General features: G+C 47.8%; 1 protein-coding gene across 3 annotated transcripts in view; it reads right to left on the minus strand.

Moving 5' to 3' along the window:
• LOC142590722 (protein 5NUC-like) overlaps positions 1-25877 on the minus strand; it is a 190049-nt gene that overhangs the window by 120309 nt on the left and 43863 nt on the right. For all 3 annotated transcript variants that reach the window (XM_075703150.1, XM_075703152.1, XM_075703151.1), the window contains one exon: positions 8438-8669. In XM_075703150.1, coding sequence (XP_075559265.1) covers positions 8438-8669 — 232 coding nt within the window. The remainder of the gene's footprint in view (positions 1-8437; positions 8670-25877) is intronic.

Below are 25877 nucleotides of genomic sequence, written 5' to 3' on the forward strand. Positions count from 1 at the left end.
TTAATAAATTGATGGTTATAGGTGGGCAGGGTAGGGACGGAAGTAAGCCATTATCTGAAGTGAAAACCGAAAAGAAAAAACTATTGCATGTGTTCGCTCGAGCCGTTTTCTCTTCTAGAGACCGTTCGGGTGACACACCTAAACACGGGCGAAAGTATTTCCAAAACCTATGTGGATTATTAGTAATGAAGTCGGGGAATGTTGTGCTGAAATAGTGATGTTTCGCATTTCTTAACTTTCTTTTGAAGTCAGTGAGAGCGGAGGTCAGTTTGTCTTTCAAAGATTGATTCGGCCCCTTTCTTTTAATGGCATGTCTAAGTCTTTTTACTTTACCCTTCGCTTGAAGGACCTCACGCGATCTCCATAGGTTTTTTTTTTTTTTGTGGTTTGCAATGCTTCATCGGGATGAAGTTTGTTGCGCAGTCAAGCACGATTCACTTAAATTGATGCCACAAAGTGTTGATGTCACAACACGTTTCTGAAGCTGCTTGGAGAAAAGTATCAAACTCGTGTGCCAGGTGAGTGAGAATACAGTCATGAGCTGAAAATCATGTACAGCACGCTCCAGGTTTAGCTTCTTTATGTTGCCTTCAAGCGAGAGCTTACGTTTAGGTATGTCGTAGTCCGATATACCACCGACTATTGCCATCTCAATTGCGTGAAGTGGGAAATGGTTACTTATGAGTATGAGATCAAGTATGCTATTCGTAGAGCCTTGTGAGCGAGTTGGCTGGGGGACTACCTGGTTGAGGTTGAAGTTCAGCATTACATCCGTAAGTGCTGCGGATGTGGCTGAAGTGTAGTTCATGGTACTCCAGTTCAGATCTGGTAAATTGAAGTCCCCCATGAGGATCACTGTACTGGTAGGAACGGGGAATTGCATATACTCCTGCAAGGCAAGCACGCCTTCGGATCCATTAGTAGGGCTTCGATAGACGCAGCCAGTAAATATACCGGTATCAATGTGCAATATTTTACAAAATACAACCTCCGCGTTGGAGACTTCCGGGAGCGGAACGAATGGACTATCATTCTTAAGAAGCAGGGCCACACCACCACCACGAGACAGCCTATCTTTACGAATAACAGGGTAACCTGGTGGAGATATCTCGTGATTGAAGATATCTGGGGATAGCCAGCTTTCAGTGATGGCCACTATATCCGGATTGTGTTCAAGTAACAGTCCTTCCTGGAGTTATACCTTGTTCACTAGGCTTCTCGCATTTATATTAAGCACTGTTAGGGTCTCTAGTTTCTTTGTTAGGGTCTTACATTTCTTTGACTTCGTGTTGATGGAAGATTTGTTTTTATGTTTTTTTGCAGTGACACCCTTTCATTTTTTTTCGAGATCCCAAACAAATACGCGATCATTTATGTAGAGCTTATGATATGATTAAGAGACTTTTTCGTGTTTTTCCAGATTGGGTTTTGCACTATTCCAGAGTTTCTTTCTAGTCTCCCGCATTTTGCGGCTTAAATTCTCTCCAATAGACAAGTTGGAGCCTTTGAGCTTGTAGCCTTTTCGCAATATTTGTGCCTTATGTCTAGTGTCGAGAAGACTGAATATGATTGGTCTCGTTTTATTTCTTGAATATCTACCTAAGCACTGGATGGGCTCAATACCAACGGGTTCCAGACCAAGAGTGTTCTTAATTATGTTGTTGTTCACAGCCGTTTCTAGGCTTTCACTGCTTTCTCCCTCTGTTTCAGGGAGGCCATATACTAATAGGTTTCCTCGTCTGCTCCGATTTTCAAAGTATTCGGCTCTGTCTTCAAGCCTTTGCAAGCTCGCCTTCATGTCGGTTATCTCACATTCAAAGAATGACACCATTGCCTCGATTGCTGTTAACACGTCTAACTTGCTACACGCTATTAAAGTGTGACAAAGCACCGGAATCATTCAGCGAATATTTGTCACCCTACTGCTAAACCAAATATGCATTCCCATGCCATCGCTGCACAAAGCTGAGGCTGCGCTGCTACAATCCGTGGAAGCAACCCAAATAAAGTATTAGCAATCGCAGACAGCATATTGAGCTCCATTTTAACTACGTGACACCGGAATAATTTGCGACAATAGAGCTCGTTGATATCACATTTTGCATACGGTAGCGCTCCATATAATTGTTTTATTTTGAATTTAAATCTGCACACACCATGACGTGACACTCCTTGACAAACGCTTTAGACTTGACTGAAAACGATTACACGAAATCAAAGATTGCTTCACCTTTCAATATGATAGCATCCTACGGATAACTCAAGGGAACTCGTTGTAGTGAGTGTTAATTGAAAACAGCTGGCAGTGAAGCGTAGGCGCCTGGATGCAAAGATGGCTAAAATATGCATTATTGTACGAAAGGTCATGACACTGAAGAATAGGCGGGCCTGGGCGACAACGTCAGTGTTGGTGCTATTGTCGGAAAGCCGAAGCGGAGAAATTGCGCATGACGTCGCTGCTCCACGTTTCTCCAGACGCCAGCCAATTGCATAAATATCTGCGCATAAATATCGTGTTGCATAAATATGTGCGCGCTAAACAATGTGTACCTCGTACATATTTTTCCCGACGCTAAAGCACACAGCAAAGCCACTGCACTATAGCTCCGTAGACATCACGCAGTAACTCCGGCGCCGGAACTAGCGTTCATCCTGTGTTCCTCTGTCTCTGTAAGCTCGTGAACGTGAAGAAAGGGAGCCAAGGAGCCCCATTTTTATTGATCCCATCTTAAGAAACCAAAGTGGATGAAAAAACAACTGGCCACAGGTGGGATACTAACCCACGTCTACGCATTACGAGTGCGATGCTCTTACCAGAAGAGCTACCGCGATGCCATTTTCGAGCCCACTCTCTCTGGCATTTATGTTTTGCCACTAGAACTACCCTTGCGGGTGTTAGTCAGCGCGACCACTCAGAAATTGGCGGCGGATGTGAAAAATCCTCTCTGCCGCAGGCATTACGAGTACTTGATCTACTTGGGTGACGGCAACTGGTCAATAAACACGCATATGCTACCTGAAGGTATCAATTTTGCCGGATTCGACGCACCCGTAATGTAATAAACGCGATGAAAGAGAAATGAGAGGCCCCATTGTTATTATTCATATCATAAGCCTACAAACAAAGTCCCCAGATTTGTTCATACCGATTAATTTACCATTTCTTTTATTTTATTTAGTAAGTACGAGGTATTTCCCCTATGTTGTCCTTGATGTGTTTGTAGGCGTCTTTGACATGATTAATAAAAATCATGCTCCTTGGTTGCCTTTCTTCTCGTTCCTTACATTACGACGGTCTCGAATCCGGCAGCATTGATGCCTTCAGGTAGCATGAGGGGGTTTATTAACCAGTTTCTGTCACCCAAATAGGTCACGTAGTGGTGACGCATGCGGCGGCAAGGATGTTCCACATCCGCCACCAGGTTTGAGAGTGGTGGCACTAGCTAGCACTCCCATGGTTAGTTCTATTTTGTTAAAACATAAATAACCCGAGAAATGGACGGGAAAACGGCACCGCGGTAGCTCAGTTGGTAGGAGCATAGCACGCGTATTGCGAATACGGGGGTTGGTATCCCAACTATGGCGAGTTGTTTTCTGAGCCACTTTCATTTCCAATAATACCAAGTACAAGTAATTTCGCGCATGTTGTTTTTGGTGTCTTTGATTGTTGGCTTCTTATTATATGTGTAGCTTTGTGTATTTTGTGCTGTTTTTGTACTACTGTTCAAACAAACATGCGCCACCACTGGCATGGAGAGACGGCTTCGCCAAGAAAAATAGTGCGGAAGTTATAAGCAGCCAAAACGCCATTGCAACGCGCTGAAGTTTTCAGACATCGATCAAACATCATGTGGAATAAAAGGCCACGACAAAACGAATTAGAAATAGAAAAGAAAAATACTCGGAGCTCTAGGTTGCGCGAAGGCCAAAGAGCTCCCTCGTAATGGCACTCTAGAGCAGCACGAAAACGTTCACCCAATGAGTCTGTTCGTAGACCATTCAATGACATACCTCAAATGCTGAATCATCATACCATTTTCATGCGAAGACAGAGGAGTCCGTGATACCTTTTTCTATGCCAAAGCAGTTACATATTAGGAACCGAAACTCAGATTTTGCTAAAGGCCTCAAGGATGTTCTTAGTATGCCGTTTTTTTTTTCCTTTTGTAAAAGACTCGGAAGTCACCTAGAAGCAATGAATGCGCTAAGAGCCATTCTATTATTCACAGACTGTAGTATGCACACAATCACCAATTCCTTACTTCCCTATAAAACAGGAGCCAAATCTGCTCCTACGCAGGCTTTATAGTCAGTATGTAGAATGTGTGCCTGCAACAGCCTACGTTAAATACTTTTAACGGGAAATGGTGCGAGAGTCCTTAAAATCTTGTCCGGGTTTTCACAGCTAATCACAACAAGGGCGTTATAACGTAAAATTATGCCAAACTTTCCTATTCCAATTCTGCAATCAGCCCAACGCGATTGGTTAAAAACTTTTTTGGACTACCCCCACTTCTCCTGTCTTTCACGTGACGTCGCGAAAACCGCGAGAGCCCCCATCTGATATGACGTGTACACACTGATTATGCATAATTTGACCGAAAAAAACAAAAATATTTATTCCTGATTCGACGCCTTTTTGCCATGAGCTCTGGGCTATTGGTCAAAAGTTTTCGGGCTGCACCCACTTCACCTGCCTCTCACGCGACGTCATAATACCGCAAGAACTTACCGCGCCAAAATGATGCGTATGCGTTAAAGATGGATTAATATGCCGAACAAAACTGAATGTTCTTCTGGATAGCCGCAGGCTGCCCCGTTCCGAAAGGAATAAAAGATGGCTGCCGCCGATCGCTCAGGCACTGGCTACTCGCCCCTGCCGGAGAGCATGGGTTTGTTTGCGTGTAATAAAACTTTTTGTGTGGCCGTGTAACGTTTTCGAGCACTTTTGGCATGTTTAGGACATCGTTCTGCCAACTCTTCTTTGTTGAGGATCCGTTTTAGCGTCATTCTTAAGCTTCCGTTCCATGCCACCGGGATGTTCGACCAGCCACCGCCAGCTAAGTAAGGGAAAGCGGACCAATCGCCGATGCCGGCACCACCCTCTTCATCCGGTTATGAATCTTCCCTGCAGTGGCTCGGCCCCATCGAATCCCTTTCTACTTGAGCATAATCCTCGCCTCTTGTGAGCCAATTAGATAAGACAAGCCGCTCAGTGCAGGCAATGTTATTCGTTTTTCGAGCAAACAAAAGTGACCGCCTATGAACGAGGGGAGCATTGTATTGGTTTGTTCAGACAACTCTGCGGGTGACCGCCCGAATTTTGCGTTGGCGGTTACGCAAATTAGATGTCAGGAGATTGGAATAAAAATATGTTGGAATAGTTTTTCGCGATACGGCCCCAAATGTCGGAACGTTATCTTTGACATAGGTGAGGAAAGCCTATGTTTTGTCGGTTCCTCCTCCTTTTGAGAGAAAACAATGAGGCAGTGCAGGAAAGGAAATTGAGGCAGTAAAGGTTCCCGTTTGTTGTGCAGTGTTGGCAGTCACTCAGCACAGAGCCCAACAACGGGACGCCACAATGCTCCTGCAAAGAGACTTCATGTGCCTGGGTGCTATAACGAAATATAACGTACCCAAGTTTGCATAGATAACATCAGGTTATGTCTTGCCCCCGGAAATTGGGAAAAGTGAGATGGAAAGGAAGGAGACAGGAAAGATAAGAAGAGAAAGAAAAAAGGTAAAGGTCATCGAGAGGGTCAGGAAAAGGCGATTGCAAATTTAACCGAAGCGAGTCAAGCTACGCGTTCCGTACACCCGAACTGCTGCCAAAGGGGCGCGTTGTCTTCACCAAGGCGACTAAAATGTCCAAACACCCGGTATCAACCCTCAGGATTCCGTTTTTCTGTAAACACGGCTCAGCCACGCACGGTTAAGCGCGCGAGGGTCCAACCACTACGCGCTCAGATTTGTGGTGTCGCAAAACGCCAAATGCCTGCTGACGGCGGCGCACCTGTCAGGTTTCGATTAGCTTAATGCGAAGATCATGCGTCAAGCGCTGAAGGTAACGCTTTAAGCTTGTCAAGAACACTTCTTGCGTTAGTGTAAAGGTGAGGAATGTGGCAGTTGAACACTACTCCTCTTTTTCCTACGTAAAAAAATATGTGGTGTTGTTAGGAATGCCATTTTGATTGTTATTCTGTTTGTGTGGCTTCGTTTGTTCAGTAACGTCAGCCTGTGCATAATACGTAATACATTTGTTGTTCACCCGCAGCGGTTCCTAGCTCATATTGGATTTCGGTGATTTCAGAAGACCTTTCGCAAAATCGATCAATTCCTTGTGAGGGACACCAAATGTGGCGCAAGTCCCTAGAAAACAATATATCTTTAGACTTGAGCTGGCTGCACCGTGAGAAAAATGTTTATTTTGCTTTCAAGTTAGTACACTTTCCTAACCCATGTTACCCTTCGTAATTTGAAGTGCCCAAGTGGTAGACGCACTGGATTAGTCCGGGTGGAAATGGGACAATCATGAATTTTGGTACAAAGGTTAATTTGGATTCGGTCTGATGTTTTCGCATCAGGAATATCGTTGAATACGAAGCTGTCCCGCCGAGACCTCTCCTCAAGTTCTTCTATTTGTAATTCGAGGATAATATTTAATACCGCGAGGACCTTGACTGTTTTCCACATGCGTCCCAGTTATACAGTGAGTTTGTGGCTATTTTTAAGTATTTCTTGAAGATCGTTTAGCTTCTTGTTAATTTCAGAAAACTTCGCTTCAGGACATTTCTGGACATTCTTATATTTCTCGCGTTTGCAGAAAAGACAGTAAATAAGACAGTAGTGTGCCCATAGTGATTTTATGGTAGATGTTCCATTTCGAAAAGCGGCGCAGAACGGGTTCTTGGTCAATTCAACGTCCCCACCGCATACGAGCGAAATGATCCTGCATTGGTACTCTTAGACATCCTCGCGCAAACGCCGTGCGCACGAGAATGGTACTAAGTATGGATTATTATATTTTTAGCGCATAGCGAGAAGTTTGCAATAACCAGAGAGGTAAAGCGCCAGGGATTAGCCGCCATACCGATACTGCTGTACTCCTGTCCACTGGAGCACACGAAAGTTATAAGCCTTTTCTAAATATCCGGAGGCCATGCGATGCTGTCTACTAAAACTTTGCCTTTCATCACAAACAATGTTGAAATTTCTTCCGGCTTGATGGGGCAAAGAAATAATGAAGACGAATGAATTATATGTCAGAAGCTACACTCAAGCCGAAATAACGCATGGTCGTTCATGAGTACTCAGTGGTGGTGCTCATTTTTTTCACGAGTCTCCATTTTTATCAGAATTTCTGATCACGAATTAGCATAAACCTCTCCGTGGCTATTCCACTATGTCATTTCACCAACCAGGAAGCAATGCTGCCCACCTTCTAGGAGTGCAGCTGATTTAACGGATTACGCTTACCATTTTTTATATTTGTTGACCCCATTTATGCCTATACTGCAAATTCGATTATAAATAGTGTGGCTGCTACCTAAAAGTGTTCTCCTAGTTGCATTTTCTTGAGCTGCAATAACGTCATTATTTCATATCTGTGCGTCGCTCTTCGATGCTTACATGATAGAGTGCGTTATAGCCGCATACCAGCTTTGAAATATAGGTGTTTTCCGAAGGCTTCAATCTTGGGAACAGTTGTCCAGCGTAATCGACACGGGTCAGTTACGAGATGAATGCACGGTGCACTTTTGTTTGAGGCAGGGAACGCCATCAATCGAGTTAGAGGATTTCCTCTCCCAAAGCGACGCACAAGCTATCAAAAATACGGCAGTGTGGGTGCTCCAGAATAATTTCAAACGCATGGCCTTCTTCCACCTCGCGAGTATTTCTCCACTCGACTTCCACAGGAACGTGACCGCCACGACCAGGAATCGAGCAAGAAATGGCTTGGAAAGCCAGAAGGGCCATTTGTTTGTATTGAATAAATAACATGGCGAAAAGAGTTTATAGATAGTATCCACCATGACGTTTCTAACACAGTATTTGTCTCGTAATTATTGCTGATATTGTGGGCTTACGCTACTTAAGTAGCATGTATGTGAAAATAAGACAATTACTTGTAAGACATTCAAGTACAACAGCAATTTACACTTAATAGAATAAACTATATGCTTATAAAAAATTCAGAGCCGAATAGTTCTTGCCTTGCCCCACCTGTGGATCAGTACATGGGCGCTAACGAAGCTCAATTTGTCGTCTGTGAGGCTGATAAATCGCCAGTCGGGCTAGTTGGCTGACATCATAACACAGAAATAACAGGCGTGTGTTATTAAAGACTTACAAAACCTCTCTATTTCCAATATTGTTTTGGAAAGGCTCGTCGGACTACGATATAAGGCACGAATGCCAACTAATCTAAATCACTTACCCGGTTTCGCAATAGTCATGGTCTCCGTAGTTACAACGCCTAGTAAGGCTACTTGTGATCCGGAAATATTGTACACTATGGACTTGGGTAACGTGAGGTTTTGACTTGTGAAGAGAGGTTCATTGGAGGTGTCCAGGTTAGTTCCAAGCACCGTAACATTCGCCTCTTGCATTTTTAATAAAAAAGGAACCAACCCAGCAGGTCCGTCGTCAAATTCATGATTTCCAAGGCACTAGACAATAAAAATGTAAGTTAAAAATTAGAAAACTATGCAGAACCCACGCCCTGTGGGAAACGATATAAGCTAAGCTTTCTGTTGTGTTCGCATTGGTTGACGATAATTAGTGCTCATGTCGACTGCGAATGTTTCATTTTCTTTAGCGCTTAATACAATTCGAGATTGATGAGGGTAAACGTTACCTTGCGTGTCCCACTGCTGTTTGACGGAGAAATAAAAAGAACATACAGGGACGTGTTTGCTTGAGCCGTTGTTGTGTGCTATTGTTCATAAACTCCGAGAAGGTTAACATTGTCATCGTCTAACACGGCACATGGCATGGTGCCTCAAGTGTTACATTTTGTTTGAATTATAGGGTTGTACCGTCGGCGTCGTTCTTGTCTAGAGTGCAGGAAGCGCTGCTCAGGAGCCAACCAACGACGTCTAAACCTTGTTGCTGTGCCCAAACGTTCCGAGCACCTAGCGTCACACGTCGCTGGCTGGCTCCTGAGCGCTCCGCAGGCCGGCATTGCCGAACTGTACACAAGAGTGACTCGGACTGTACGCATAAAAACTACATTCGGATTATCAGGCACGGCGCACGGCGATCTGCGGATCAATCACACCCCTTGGGATTCGTTCACATGCACCTAAATGTAAATACACATGTGGTTTTGTATTTCGCGTCTTTAGAAATGCCGCTGCCACAGTTGAAATCCAACGCGCGACCCAGCAGCATGATAGCCGCACAGCTTCCGCGGTGGGCTCAGAAGTACTGATTTGACGTGCGGCCGCCTTACCTTCTCCCGCACTCACCCGATATCTGTGAGTTAAGAGCGGCAAGGCTGTTATGGACTTGTTTGATGACTGCGTTGGTGCCCGCCCCCGATTATTTTTTTTTTGTGCTGTGATGGGCCGCCGACCAAACAACCCCCAACGCACGAAATCAGTCTGGATTTTGCATCTATTTTTCATGTTCGAATATGGATTTCGGCGTGAAGATTGTGAACTCGGACTGGATTTCGTGGCAATGCCCATGCACCTGGAGTCACATAACGTCACCCCCCCCCCTCCCCAAGGATCCTCATCCCAGCACAAAGTTTCAAAGGTGCTTTGATGGCGAGCAGGCTCGTCGTGGCATATCGCAGAGGCCGCGATATCTACGGACCGCATGGAATTGAATTCCAAAATTTTATGGGTTTAAAGATCACATAATCTTTTGATGTCAAAGGTGCATTGACATTTCCAAAGTCGTGCTTTACAAGTCTGCTTTTAAGGTCGTGCTTTTATATTCAATTTCGGGTTTTTCTGAGTTTAATCTTCTTATAAACAATTTACGCCAAAGGTGCATTGACTTTTCCAAAGTCGTACATCGGACCATACAACGTGACATGCCAAATCAACACACAATCAGACAATTTGACAAAGCACGCAGCGAGGTTCTATGAGACGAAGCGTTGTCATGGTTCATTTGTGCCATCATGCCAGAGAAAAGAATATCAACATTTTTTTCACCTGCGCCAAAGCATCCATGTCAAGACGCTAAAGCCAGCAGAGGTAACTGCGTTCTCATTTATTTTTTCTACTCTGGCTTTTATTCGCAAAGACACATTGAGTGTCTTTGCGAATTTTCGTGTTCTCGCTATCCGCGCTCTGCCAGAGCCAGCCAGAGGTCATGCGTTTTTCACGCCTTGCCCTTACAACCGCGCGGCGCACTTTTGGTGCGCGTTCGTTTTTCTCTGGCCGAGTAGATTTTGGTCTCATAGAGTTTTGGACGCTTTCTGGCTAGCAGGCGACAAAAAGAAGCAATCGTGGCTCGCCGGCACCATTGTGGGGACTCGACGTATTGCAACGCGTTCGCTTGAGCGCATTACCATCATTTCAATGTTGGTCATGCCAACATCTAAGGAATGTAATTTATCTTGCCAGTGTAAGATAACGAGCAGCATGCCTATGTTTCTCTGTTTGACCAAACGTCTCACGTGTTCATCAATATTCCTTGGGTAGCTACACTAGGTGCCCAAAGCAGGCATTCGATTGTGGCCCAACATGATTTCCTTTCCATTTCTTCATTTCGATGCCCCCCCCCCCCCCCACACACAAGATACATTGTTGCGGCGCTGCGAATTGTCGTATGGGGAAAGTTCGATTTGGTTACTTCTGTTGCGAAAAGTAACTTGCAACGGGACTCTTCCTTTGCTGGATACTCTTATATTATTGCGATAGCAATTGCATGGATTCTCAAGGTGCATACCTGTCGTCGCCAATATGTTCCGTATGAAGTCACAGGGCGATAAAAATTTGTCAGGGTGCACCGCATGTTGTATGTGCGAGTGAAAGCGCAGGGGGCGGGGGTTAGCCGGCGATGGTGGGTCAGTGTTGTGGGCACAACACATAAAGACAGGGAGAAAGCGCGCCGCCTCCAGTCCCGCGCGATGCATCGGGGGAGTAAAGGGAGGGTGGGTGGGCCTCAGGATTTTGTGAACTAAAATTATGGAGTTTTAGTGCCAAAACCACTTTCTTATTATGAGACACGCCGTAGTGGTGGTCTCCGGAAATTTCGACCACCTGGGGTTCTTTACGTGCGCCTAAATCTAAGTACACGGATGTTTTCGCATTTCCCCACTATCGAAATGCGGCCGCCGCGGCCGGGATTCGATCGCATGACCTCGTGCTCAGCAGCCCAACACCATAGACACTGAGCAACCATGCCTGGTGTACTGTGATCTGTGAATTTGTGATTGCGCAGCATGTTTATTTGCCTTGGTTGACGCATTATACAGGGTGTTTTAGCTAACTTTAGCCAGAGTTTAAACATATGACAATGCACTTTAAGACGACGCGACCAAATGCATGTTGCTCAAGTTGGTATGCAGCGCGTCACGGTATTTTTTATTTTGTTTAACTAAATAATTAGTCTATATTAATTAAGTTTTGCAGCCACGAAGCCAGAAAAAAAAATCCTATTAGAAAGTTGCAGAAGGACTCGCAAAGCGTCCGAAAAAACAGTTTCTGCCTTTCTATCTATTAAGCATTAGTGTTTTTCAGCTCACTGCGGATGCCCGCGAAATACAAAAAAAACACAACGTGCGATTCCCGCTTGCACGTCGTGATTGCACTGCTCCCAAGCGTTTCGCGAACAAACTGCCATAGGTGCGCTCCCGCTTAAGAAGTTACAGGGCAGCGACGCAAGCGTTGGCTGTTCGATTTAGGCAAGCAACCGTTATCTCCTGCGCTGCGTAAAACGGCTGACGGATGTGGCGGCAGTGACAGGTGGTAGTTCCAGGCAGCGATAAACAGACTAGCGTGCATCGGCTGTTAAAGCGCGATCGATTTAGTGATGCCTTTTTCCAACGAGGAAAAAGCAGACATAATCCTTACCCTTGGAGCTGCAGGCGGACAGAGACGGCAGGCTGCTAAACATTTCGAAGCTGGCACCCGGGAACGCGACCAAGCCCAATGACAATACTCAACAACTACGAGTCACTGAAGCAAGCCGGCAGGTTCACAAGGAAGAGGCAGATAGTTTCACTCTTAAGTAATGAGGTTCGTTCCAACGTTTTGTCTTTCATGACGGCTAATCCACACGCTAGCAAGCGCAGCGTGAGCGCGCAGCTCCGTGTGTGCACCTCAACTGCCTGGATAATTTTGAAAACAACTGGACTGTTCCCTTATCAGCTGCAGTTGCATCAATGCCTGGAGTCAAGGGATCTCCAAAAGTGACTCGACTATGCGCATTGGATTTTGATTCAGGAGGAGCATTCAGGAGGACTTTCTCATCAAGGTTTCCGTACTGACGAGGCGGACTTTTCCCGAAATTGCCAAGTAAATATTCACAACGCACACTATTGCAGTGAGCAAAATCCCCACTGGCTAGGAATATCCCGACACCAATATCAGTGGTCTTTTTTAACGTTTGGTGTGGAATATATGTCAGCACAGTCATTAGCCCACTGTTATTTAACACTCTGGCTGGCAAGAGGTATGTAAGTAAGTTCCTCAAAGGCCCGGTTGAAGACTTCTGCTACATCATGCCACTAGCCCGGCTTGACGCAATGTGGTATCAGTATGACGGGGCCCGAGCCCACAGCTGCAGTCAAGTACGAGCCTGGCCTGATGTTGCCTTCTCAGGGCAATGGATAGGAAGAAACGGGTCTGTCATGTGGCCGTCAAGGTCACCCGACCTCAACCCTGTGATGACCCACTTATGGGGCAAAGGTTCGTGTTCTCAATGTTTTAGCGGTTCTCTTAGGCGGAGCCTCCGAGAACCCAATTGAGGACGAAGCCGTTGGTTTGGACACACACACAAAGACTTTTAATCAAACAGAAAAGGCAAAAAGTAAATAGAAAGAAACAGAAAACATGCTTGAAATACACACGCAAAAAGAAACATTGCGGTAAGGAACGCTCTTATAGGGCTTGCACGAGATTAACGAGAGCGCGAGTCTGGGCGTGCCCACAAGGGCGGGGACGCGTCGCAGTCTCGACGCGGCAACGCGGCGACAAGCCGGCAGAAGGAGTGGCGCCGGCCTCACCAAAGGTCGTGGCGTAGGTTGACCGACCGGGCGCCGGGAGCGCGCCAGCTCTGGCGAGGCGAGGTAACGCTGGCGGCTGGGTAGCAGGAGTGGACGGCGGCGGCGTTCTGGCCGGGCAGAGAGCTCGGGCCCGTAGCCCGACTGCTCCCCTCTCGCCCACGGAAGCTCGAACGCCGGCCTCGGGCAGCAGGCGGCACGGCAGACGGGGGTGGCGTTCTGGCCGGGCAGCTGGCGTAGAACTCGGGCCCGAAGCCCGACTGTTCTCGTCTTGCCCACTGGCGCAGAAGCTCACCGGCCTTGAGGAGCTGACGGCACGCTCAGGTAGACGGGCGACGCACAGGAACAGGTTGGCAGGAGGCCCCGGGCGGGTGAAGTCCTGGTGGGCTCGGGTCCGGAACCCGACGGCCCGTCTTCAACGCCCGCTCCGGTGGTTGACCTCCTCCTGCCGTCGTTTCCTGGGACGATCCTGGCGTCTCCCCGGCGTCTCCCTGCGTGTCCTCTTGCGTGTCGCCCCCGTTCTGCCAGCGCACCACGCTTTTTGTCGTGGTCTGGCCGATTTGGCATTTACTGATTGGCTGCTTGACGCCCCGTGGTCTTTTCTAATTGGTTGCTTTTTTTCCTTTTGTTCTCTTTCCTTCGCTGCGCGTTCACGTGCCGGGCGCTCTTCGCCGTCGTCGTTTTTCCTCCTTCCAGCTCGGCGCGCGTGCACTCAGCGTCGTCTGCTCTCGACCGTCCCGAGCCCCGCACCACGTCGCGCACCACACATCACATATAAGCCCCTTTTTTAACAAGTTTTTCTAAAGAAAAACTGCCGCTCAGTGCGCGACATAGTTCACAACAGTACAGTCATTGTCCGTTCACAAGAACGCACTGTAATGTTTCAATGCACAGTTCACTGAGCACGCAGATAAGACATTAAAGGAAAACACATTCAAATAAAGCACACCGAGGAAAAAAAACAAAAACTAGCATCAAACACTAACAGCATGGCATTACGATGACATAACCCTGCTCGGGTAACCAAAACATCTAGAGGCGCAGGGTTGTAGTTTCCCCTGTATTCTACTCATGTTGTCCGCCCCACAACGTTCCGCACGTTGATCTTCTTGAAGGTCATCGCCAAGCTTGACTGCTTCTCTACCCGGGCCCTCACTTCTTGTGAAGGTAGGTATAGGGGTGTCCGTCTCGCCCTCCTCCATCACGATGCATGATGCTGACTGTGGGGAACGGTCGGGTTCACGCTCTTCATAGCGCTTCAGCATGTTAATATGGAACAGTTTTGTAGTGTGTCCCAAGTCCAGCCAGTAATCAAAGTTGCTTTTCTTTCCTGTGACCAAGAAAGGCCCCTTCCAGTGCATCGACAGTTTGTTGGCCGTCGTTGGAAGCAGGATAAGGGCACGGTCACCAACTTTCAGCTGGCGTATCTTGCTCTTAGGGTACGTTCGCTGGCAAGTGTCACAAGAACGTACGTATCTTCTCACTGCTTCTTGGACCCCTGGCCAGTAGAAGGATTCCAGAACCCGATCAGTTGTTCCCTTAATTCCTTGCTGCCCTGACCTAAGGTTTTCGTGCGCCAAAGCGAGCACTTGGCGGCGTAATCCTTGTGGTACTACCACTTGTTCAGTCATTTTGCCCGAGGGTAGCCGGTAATGACGATGCAGCACTCCCTTTACTACTTCGAATGAGTAGGATGCCAATCTTTTGCCTTGGAACACTTGATCTACTTTGTTCCTGCAAGACTTTAAGGTCTTATCTTCGTTCTGGGCCGTGGCAAGATCCTCCCTGGTTATTTTCAAGGCGCTGATATTGATCGCGGATGTTTTCGGTTGTTGGTCTCGGCTCTTGATGCCGACCAGCCAAGCGTCCGGGGAATGTTCTTCTCCCTTGGTTCTTTTCGGGCTTGCTATACCATCTTCGATGGGCTTCCGCGGTCTTTTTGTCCAGGTTTTATCTGGATCATGACGTTCTCGTGAGCCTGGCACATTTCCGACAATAACATCGTATAGAGGAGCTGTCATACACTTTGCAATCGCTGTACCAGAAAAATAAGGTGAATTAATTTCAACCTTGGCCTCGGGAATTTCAATGCTGCTGCCATCCGCCAGGACCAGCTTGGCGGTGTTACCTGTTAAAGCCTTGTCTGGTACGAGGGAACGACGCACGACCAGCGTGTTACTCCCCGTATCTCGCAAGACTGATGCGGTCTGTCCGAAGACGAAGCCCTTTAGCACTGGCATCTTGCGTGCTACATTCCTCGTGGGAGTCTTCACCGTGCTAACTACGTCTTGTTCAGCGACTACTGCGCTTGACTCTTCCAGGCGCTCTTCTGGCGTTAATAGGCAAGACGTCCTTGGGGAATCATTTTTCTTGGTGCAGGCTTTGACATCATGCCCGGGCTTACGGCAATACCCGCAGTACGGTTGCCTCAGCTTAGATCGGCAGTCTGATGCCCCGTGACCCAGTTTTCCACATACGAAGCATCGCATTGGAACTCTCTCGGATGGGCTTCCGGTTTTCTCCGTAGGGTTACTGCCTTCCGATTTCTGCCGGAACACTAACAGATTGGGCTGCCTCTGAGCCTCTAGGAAATTATCGGCAGCTTCGGCCATGTCATCTAGATGGCGGTAGCTCTTCTCGCGCAGGAAGAGTCCTAACCGATGATGACAGTTGTTCAGAAACTGTTCCGTCACCACTAGGTTGCGAAGTGCCAAATACTCTTTTTCGGTTTTGGACATTTCCACCCACCGATCAAAGAAACTCAGTAGCCTAGTTGCGTACTGCTTTCCAGTTTCGCCATCTTGGGGTTTGCTCTGTCGGAACTTCTCCCGGTAGCCTTATGCCGTAAACCGAAAACGCTGGAGCAACGCCAACTTGGCTTTATCGTAGTCGAGGGAGTCTTCTGGAGACAGACGTCCAAAGACTTTCAGAGCTTCTCCGCTCAAGCATAAACTTAGAGCTGTGGCCCATTTGTCTCTAGGCCATTCTTGTCCGGTGGCGACGCTTTCAAACCTTTTTAAATAGGCGTCCAAGTCGTCCCGGCTTTCGTTGAATCCCGGCATCAAACTGTGAGGATTCACGCTGAATGGGGCACTCCCTCCTGGTCCTCGGTCAGCTGTCCTTGCAGCGTCCGTTGCCGCCATTTGGAGGCGCAACTGAAGCGTTCGCTCCTCCAATTCTAGCTGCCGTTGGCTCGTCTCGCCACGATTGCCCTCAGCTTCCGCGACTTTAAGTCGTAACTGTAAGTTTCTCTCCTCTAATATAAGCTCCTGCTTTCTCGCCTCGCGTTCCGCTGCCCGCTCTTCTCGCGCACGCGCTTCCTGCTCATTCAGCCATGCCCTCAACTCCGCACCTTCTAGGCCCATGCGTTCGGCTAACGCTAACAAGTCTCTTGTGCTAGCCATAGTTCCTAACCTCTAGAAGAAGGATCCAAACGAACGGCTTTGTCCTGTCGCGCGGACGCCAATTTGTGATGACCCACTTATGGGGCAAAGGTTCGTGTTCTCAATGTTTTAGCGGTTCTCTTAGGCGGAGCCTCCGAGAACCCAATTGAGGACGAAGCCGTTGGTTTGGACACACACACAAAGACTTTTAATCAAACAGAAAAGGCAAAAAGTAAATAGAAAGAAACAGAAAACATGCTTGAAATACACACGCAAAAAAAAAACATTGCGGTAAGGAACGCTCTTATAGGGCTTGCACGAGATTAACGAGAGCGCGAGTCTGGGCGTGCCCACAAGGGCGGGGACGCGTCGCAGTCTCGACGCGGCAACGCGGCGACAAGCCGGCAGAAGGAGTGGCGCCGGCCTCACCAAAGGTCGTGGCGTAGGTTGACCGACCGGGCGCCGGGAGCGCGCCAGCTCTGGCGAGGCGAGGTAACGCTGGCGGCTGGGTAGCAGGAGTGGACGGCGGCGGCGTTCTGGCCGGGCAGAGAGCTCGGGCCCGTAGCCCGACTGCTCCCCTCTCGCCCACGGAAGCTCGAACGCCGGCCTCGGGCAGCAGGCGGCACGGCAGACGGGGGTGGCGTTCTGGCCGGGCAGCTGGCGTAGAACTCGGGCCCGAAGCCCGACTGTTCTCGTCTTGCCCACTGGCGCAGAAGCTCACCGGCCTTGAGGAGCTGACGGCACGCTCAGGTAGACGGGCGACGCACAGGAACAGGTTGGCAGGAGGCCCCGGGCGGGTGAAGTCCTGGTGGGCTCGGGTCCGGAACCCGACGGCCCGTCTTCAACGCCCGCTCCGGTGGTTGACCTCCTCCTGCCGTCGTTTCCTGGGACGATCCTGGCGTCTCCCCGGCGTCTCCCTGCGTGTCCTCTTGCGTGTCGCCCCCGTTCTGCCAGCGCACCACGCTTTTTGTCGTGGTCTGGCCGATTTGGCATTTACTGATTGGCTGCTTGACGCCCCGTGGTCTTTTCTAATTGGTTGCTTTTTTTCCTTTTGTTCTCTTTCCTTCGCTGCGCGTTCACGTGCCGGGCGCTCTTCGGCGTCGTCGTTTTTCCTCCTTCCAGCTCGGCGCGCGTGCACTCAGCGTCGTCTGCTCTCGACCGTCCCGAGCCCCGCACCACGTCGCGCACCACACATCACAAACCCTCTTGACCTTTCCTTGTGGGGCTATATTAAGGATCACGTATATATACACGGCGGAAACAACGACTCCAGAAGCCTTACAAGAGAATATAACTGAAGTCTACCACAGCATTTCACCGACGGGGCTCAAGGCAGCGACAGCAAGCTTTCTCAGATCCCAGTGTTGTATCGCTGCAGAAAGTGACCTCTTCGAGCGCTTGCTGTGAAAGTGCATGAAAAATGAACGCAAATTCATTGAAAGACTGCGTCTGGTCAGTTAGGATACTCTTATTCTACCATTTTCAGCCTTTTGAAAACTGAGTTTTTTTTTATTTAGAGATGTTCAATTTGCTTACAGCTATCGCGAAATGACGGACCTGTTAATTCCGTCAGCAGAAGCGATAACCACTGTGTCTGCTTATTGCTATAACGAACTGTTGCGAGGGGAGCACATCGCTAGCGTAAATGGCACAGCCAATGTCTACGTCGCTGCCCTGTCGCCTTTTAGGCGTAAGCACGCCTATGGCTGTTTGTTCGCGGGATGTTTGGGAGGAGTGCAATTGGTGCAATCACGACGCGCATGCGGGCATGTCACTTGGTGTTTTGTATTTCGCGGGTATCATCACTAAGCTGAAATACCCTAATGCTTATGAGATGTATTGAAAGACAGAAACTGCTTATTCGGAAGTTTTGCAAACTGCTCTGCAATTTTATCATTAATTCTTTTTCATAGCTCGTCTCTTCAGAAGTTGGTTTATTATTCTTGACAAAAAATCTAATTAAGCAAAATACAAACAAATAGCGTGACACACTGCGTACAAAATTTAGCAACATGCGCTTGGTTGCGTCGTCGGTAGACTGCATCGGTATATTTTTTACCTTTGGCTAAATTTTGCTGAAACGGCCTGTATACAATTACTTTTGCTTAAATACTTAGATTTATTGGATACTTATACGTATATTTAAATATCTTGTTGCAAGGTTTTCTGGGTACTTGCAGTGAGGTTTGTTTACAGAGACACTTTTTTTGCATTTTATCAAGCTTTATCTTCGCATTTGTGAATTCCATTGCACTTCGCATTTCTAATGTATATTTTGCATAACTGCTGCTTTTTATATGTGATCTGTGTTGCGCCTACAATTTCGGTGCAATTACAATACACAACCGGTGACAGCTGCTCTTGCGCAGTACATTGAAACGAAGAACAGCGTCACTGAGATTTTTCCTGGCAGTTGCATATGTACAAAAATGTAAACTAGGTTCTTGAATGACAAAGTGCCTACACCCGACAGGAATTAATTTGGCACGCGGCAACTTAGAATCTTTAAAAGTGGTAACTTAAATCTGAATTTCTCATATCATCAGCCAAGACACAAAACACATTGTACCACCAGCTAACTTGAATTCTTAACCTCACCTACTCCTCCATTTCTAAAAAAATTTTCCTGCCCACTACTCAATTTATTGTACTCTTTCACGTTTTTACATCTGTATCAACTATACGACCCCTTTCTTCCATGTACACTTGCCCCCACCCGCTTCTGCGCATGTCAACCTCCTGCTTCTTATTCCGGTTTCGGTCCCCCCTCCTCTTCTATTTTCCCTTCCTTTTTTATATATTTTTTTGAAACCCCCTCATCAACACATTCCGAAGTCAATATGCCTTTTTCGGCGCCTAAACCCAGAGTATCGCAATTTCTGGATGCCGCCGTAACGACACCTACGTTGAGCGACTGGGGCAATGCCCCTTGAAAGACCATGTCGCTGCCTTTTAGTCACCCCATACCTTGCACCGCAGACTCCTCGTCGCCATCTTAACTATTTCAAAACTACTCGACGTATTACTGCTATGCTACTCAAGTCACTCTTTCAACTCATGTTTTTTTTTTCTTTTTTTTTCTTTTGTATTACTCGAGCACTGACCGCCTGACCGGCTCTTCTAGTGCAACAAGAACATGCCGCCAACGATACCCCTGAATGCTTCCTAACCTCTCGCATCCCCAACACGCTCCCAAGCCCCCGTCTTTTAACTTAAAATTTAGTTTTTCTCTTTCTTTTTTTCTCTCTCCCCCTTTTTTCTGTCTTGGTGTCGCCCTGGCTCCCCCCTCCCTTTTTTTTCTTTTTCCTTTTTTTTCCTTTTTTATCTGCCTTTCTTTCTTTTCTCCCCGCGTTCCCACTCTCCGGCTCTTGTCCCCTTGTCTTGGGAACGAAGCTCACAGACGTCGGACGACAGCGCTCGTTTCCTCTGAAGTCTCTCTCTTTAAAACCAGCCGTCAGCGACAACAACCGCACGTGACGTCACTGCACTAACCCTTTAAAACTAACAGGCCGAGGATGACGAGGCCGCCTTTGACGAAGATAGGTCCTCCTATCGAAACGTTGGCCAGCCTTTCTGAGGCACCTTATCCCTGTTTACAAACTTTATACCACAGTGTGCCATTCCATCTGTCAGCCCCTTTCTTGTTTTTGAAGTTTCATTAAGATATTTGTCCTCAGCTTGTTTATTTCCCCGCCTTTACAGTTACCACATCCGCGGTATGCACTGCTTTGCTGATTTTGCATTGACATAGTTCTAAAGTTTGTGTGTTATTTTCTTTCTTATTAAACAGACAAAAAACTTGGAAGCGTTGATAGCCGTTATTTCTGGCACAATTTTTGAGACATACGAATATATTCTCTTATAAAAAAAAACACATTTTACTTGTCTTGGGAGAACGTAGCGTCCAAGAATTCGTTTGCAGCATCTTTGACGATGGCAATGCAGTTGTTGGTCATGTGGTTGATCCCTAGGCAAAATTGTAAAGAGGCCGAGCTCCAACGTGAGCGCCCCCCCCCCCCCCCCCCCGAGCGAAATTTCTGGCTACGCCACTGGTGGACGCGGCCAACCTGGCCGTTGGTTGCGGCGGGAAACGCCGTGTGAAAGGCTTTAAACGCGAAACATGCACAATCTCTGTCGCACGGCAGCGGCCGTCCAAAGGTGGAACAACTAGAGTGCCACGATACTTCACTGGCGAAGTCTGTTCCCGAACAATGTAGGGCCCGATAAAACGGGACTGAAATTTCTCGCACAAACGAGGAGCGTGAACTGGGGTCCACAGTAACACTTCGTCTTTAGGGTGGAAGGAAACGACACGGTGAGATGCATCATGGCGAATTTTGCGGTCTTGTTGACTGGCGTCGGTGTTGAAGCGAGCACGTTAGCGACACCGGGCAATGCGCGAAACGAACTGCTCACACACTATGTGGACGAATGCACGGGGACATCGAAGAAAGAAACGTCGAGGACAGTGAGCGGTTGGCGACCATACACAAAGAAAAAGGGCGAGTACCACGTAGTGCGTAGGACGGCCGTGTTGTAGGCGAAAGTGACGAATGGTAGAATGACATCCCAATTGGTGTGGTCAGGGTTGATGGGTATCATGTTGGACAGCGTGCGATGAAGGCGCTCTGTGAGAGCATTAGTTTGAGGGTGGTAGTTGGAAGTCGTTTTATGGATGGTATTGGACGCACGGGGAACATCGTCGAGAAGTTTAGAGAGAAAGGTCCTGCCACGGTCACTCAACAGGACACGTGGGGCTCCGTGCCGTAAAAAGATGGCTTCCAAGAAAAAGGCTGCAACCTCCTCTGCGGATCCCGAAATTAGTGCGGCTGTTTCATCGTACCGTGTCAAGTGGTCTACAGCTGTGACGATCCATCGTTTACCGCCGGTGGTTAAGGGTAGCGGTCCATAGAGGTCGATACTAACGACTGCGAAAGGAGCTTCAGGACGCGGGACAGGTTGGAGCTGTCCAGCCGGAGGTGAGGTCACTCGTTTGCGCTGTTGGCAGAGCGAACAGGAAGCCACGTATTTCGCCACGCTGGTTGCAAGTCCAGGCCAAGAGAAGCGGCTGCGAATTCGCTCATAGGTTTTATGGACGCCAAAGTGACCGGCAGTGGGATCATCGTGAAAGGTCTCCAATATCTGGGCCCGAAGTGATCGGGGAACGACAGGAACCCAACGGTCTCCTTCGGGATGAAACACGTCCCGGTACAATATCGAATTTTCGATCTTGAAAGTCTTCAACTGCCGACGGAGCCAAGCGTAACGTGTGCGAGATGGTCCGCGAATACGTTCCATAACGGAGTGGCAGTAGGAGTCATTATGTTGGCTAGAGGCAACCGTATGAGAATGGCTGGATGGGAGCCGGTCGAGAGCAGCGAGCGAAGGGAATGAAGGCAATGCGCCCTGCGGTTTGCTCACGAAAGGTGGTAAGCAAGCAGCGTTTGAAGACGGTGGTAGGGGACAACGAGACAGAGCATCGGCATCCTGGTGTTTTTTTCCAGACTTGTAGGTGATGTTGAAATCGTATTCTTGTAAACGAAGTATCCAACGGCGGAGACGTCCCGTTAAATTCTTTAGCGTCGCCAACCAACACGAGGCGTGCTGGTCAGTAACGACCATAAAGTCGCGGCCATGCAGATAAGGCTAAAATTTTTGGACAGACCAAACAACAGCGAGACACTCTTGCTCGGCAATCGTATATTTTTTCTCTGCGGCTGTTAGCGTGCGACTTGAGTATGCAGCCACACGTTCTTCAGAATTTTGCTGACGTTGCAGAAGAACAGCGCCGATACCGTGTCCGCTGGCGTCGGTATGTAGAAGAGTGGGTGCGGTGTTGTCGAAATGACAAAGCACAGGTTCGGACTTGAGGGCGCGCTTGAGGGCGTCAAAAGCAGTTTGGCATACGTCCGACATTACGTAGGGATCTCCAGAAGGAAGGAGTTGATGGAGCGGTGCCGCAATGGTGGAAAAGTTACGTATGAAGCGCCGGAAATACGAAGCTAGGCCAAGGAAGCTATGCAAGTCTTTGGCGCGTTGAGGCCTGGGAAATTGGAGGACAGCGGTAATCTTGTCGGGGTCGGGTCGAAGGCCCTCCGTGCTGACAAGGTGTCTGAGCACTTTAATGGTTTTGCTGGCGAAGTGGCACTTCTTTGTATTCAGCTGAAGGCTAGCAGCTGAGAGGCATGTCAGGACTTTGTCGAGGCGCTGAAAGTGCTGACGGAAGGTCACCGAAAATGTGATGATGTCGTCAACGTAGCATAAGCAAGTCTTCCACTTTACGCCCCGTAGTACGGGGTCAATCATCCGCTCAAATGTGACGGGAGTATTACACAGGCCGAACGGCATTACATTAATTTCTTTAAGTCCATCGGGTGTGGCAAAGGCGGTTTTCTCCTTGTCTGCTTCGTGCATGGTACCTTCCAGTATCCGGAGCGTAGATCACGACTGGAGAAATATTCCGCGCCTTGTAATGAATCTAATGCATCATTGATTTGGGGCAGTGGATATACATCTTTGCGGGTTATATTGTTCAAGGCACGGCAGTCTACGCAAAATCGCACTGAGCCGTCTTTCTTACGCAACAAAACGACAGGTTACGGCCAAGGGCTTGAGGATGGGCCGATTATGCTACTTTTCAGCATGTCGGCAACGTTGGTATCGATAATCTGGCGCTCAGCGGAAGAAACGCGATATGGCCGCCGGCGCACGATGGAAGTTCCATCTGTGTGTATGCGATGAACCGTCGCAGAAGTCTGTCCCAGAAGAGGAGAGTGTACGTCGAAGGAGTCGTTATGCTTGGATAACAACGCCAGTAACTCCCCCGTCTGCTGTGGCGTTAAATCGGAGCTGATGGTACTAGCGAGAACAGAAGCAGGGACCGGATCCATAGCTGTGGGGGGTTGTGAAACATCAGTAGCCAAGGTAACCACAGAGATAGTCTGTGTGTCCAAGACGCAAATGAGAGCGGCGCCTTTAGAAAGCAGAACTGTCTCATTGGTAGTGTTGAGTGCAGCCAAAGTGGCCGTGCCGTTGGTAAAGGGAACAAGGCTGGGTGCCAGAGCAATCCCTTTGGATAAGCAATGGGCTGACGGTAGAACTAAAACGTCACCATCGGCGATGTCAGAGTTAACTACAAGGAGTTGTTCGCGACCTGGGGGCACCATAAGAATGTCAGCAGATCGTAAGCGAAAGAGTGGTTCGTGCACGTCGTCGAAACGGTCGGCCTCTGTCAAGTTAACGAGGCGTTGACGGCACAAGATGAAAGCAGACGCCGAAGAGAGAAAGTCCCACCCTAGTATAAGCATGTCAGCACAGGAAATCAACACCACGAACTGGATATGGTGGCGTATCCCTTCGATCGAAACTCTAACGGTGCATTGCGCCGATGGCCGCATCACAACATTATTTGCACCACGAAGAAGAGCTCCACTGTTAGGTGTATTTCTATTTTTTTGGAACTGATGTGACTGACAAGTTACCACATTCATGTGTAACAGATGCTGGACGATCAAGGCGAACATTAACGTCTAAAAAGAGTATACTCTTCATCGCATTTCAGCTCATCTTCGTCGCCTGCAAATGACATTGTCCTGCCCGGCTGAGTTGGCGTACAAACATCATTTCTGTCATTTTGTGCCGACTTTCTTCAGAACAAGAAAAAGAAACAACCAGGTAAAATATATTTTGCTGAAAACAATTCCGTTGCGTGTTTCTGACCGCACTTTACATCATATGAAATACAACTTAGGCTTTAAACGAATATGTAAACATTTGCATTCTTAAAGCTAACTAATAGAACATCATCTCCTTGCACCTCAAGATGCCTTCCATCATGCAAAATGACGCAGAGCGATAGACCGTTGATCACATGCGTGTAAGCTTGGCCTCCTGTTTTAAATTTGAGTCATGTTTAGTGAAACACCCTATAGAAAGGTTAAGCTTAAATATAGCCACTGCGTTTAAAAACACACGGTAGAGCGAAGGAAAAGCATAAAGAATATAAAACCCTTTGCAAAGTTTAGATAGATTTGCGGTAGCAGCGCAGTAGACCTCCAGGACTTTAGAAGGGTGTGCCACACCTGTTTGGAGCAGTGGTGTACGTAGAAGTCGGGCGATATTCCGCACATCTGCTAGGGTATTTTATCGTATCCAGTGTATTCACCTAGTCATCGATTCATCTAACAATATCATAGCAATCAGCATAGAAAAATTTTAAGCGGGAGACGTTATGAGCTCTGCCTTATTATCCAGTTGCCTCACTTATATGACACGAGCATTGGCTGGCATTCTGGACTTATATAAACTAATCTGCGCCTACCTACACAAGCTACTTCCTGAGAAGTTTAGATTAACCAATGAGCCTCTCTTTCATTTAGAGGCCCTTATACTATGCTGAAAAGAAGGGGTGGAAGCTATTGCTTCAGTGCTTCTGTTAAAATGTATATGTTTTACAAGGTCCTAAACAAAACAATCCTTACAATATCGCTGCAGCATTCAGAAATGTACTTTGTCATGTAAAGAAACATCCAACAATTCTGGCATACTTAAAAAGCAATTTCTAGGAACAGTAGAACCTAGTATGTCTCCCGCAGACAAAAACGTAAGAAAGAAACAATGTACTTGAACTATTATTTGCATATCTCTATTTTTGTTCCTGCATAAAAATACTTATAACGCTATAGTGACAGAAACCATCTTAAGAAAATGCGTTGCCGATTATGTTCGTTGTTTCAGAAAGAAACGGGCTGGTGAAGGTTCTAGGCACGATGTTATGGCCGAAACATCACAAACTGAAAAGGATGATTTTAGAAAATTACCGATATAGATGTTTTCTAACGGCAGCCACATGGCCACGGCGAATGGCTGATGTGTGCTACGTGCGACTCGAGCGTTCCTTGGCATAATAAAAGGCACCGCAGTGGCGCACTAATCGAGACGTAGTATTCTAGCAGTCTGGCATTGTTCTTTCCAGGTAGTGTCGCCTTATGCTCCACGGTTCATAACCCCAGCTGTCACACGCAATCACCCAAATACATGGAGCCATGCTGACTAAACTCAGCACCTAGCTGCCACACTAGCACCTGCGCAAGACGTGGCTGCCATCTACAGCTTACTGATTTCCTGTGAAGAACAAGGTTACCTGCATTCTGCAGACCTGAAGCAGATCGCGCACCACGAAGTAAACTACTAAGTAACCACCGTGGGCTCTCCGGAGTTTTCTCGCTTCAGTAGTCTGGCCTCGGACAAGCTCAGGCTACCAGGTGCTGAATTCCAATGCATGTTATAGCTGGGGATTATTGAGCTAT

This window comes from Dermacentor variabilis, chromosome 8 (assembly GCF_050947875.1).
Source record: "Dermacentor variabilis isolate Ectoservices chromosome 8, ASM5094787v1, whole genome shotgun sequence".
Lineage (NCBI taxonomy): Eukaryota > Metazoa > Arthropoda > Arachnida > Ixodida > Ixodidae > Dermacentor > Dermacentor variabilis.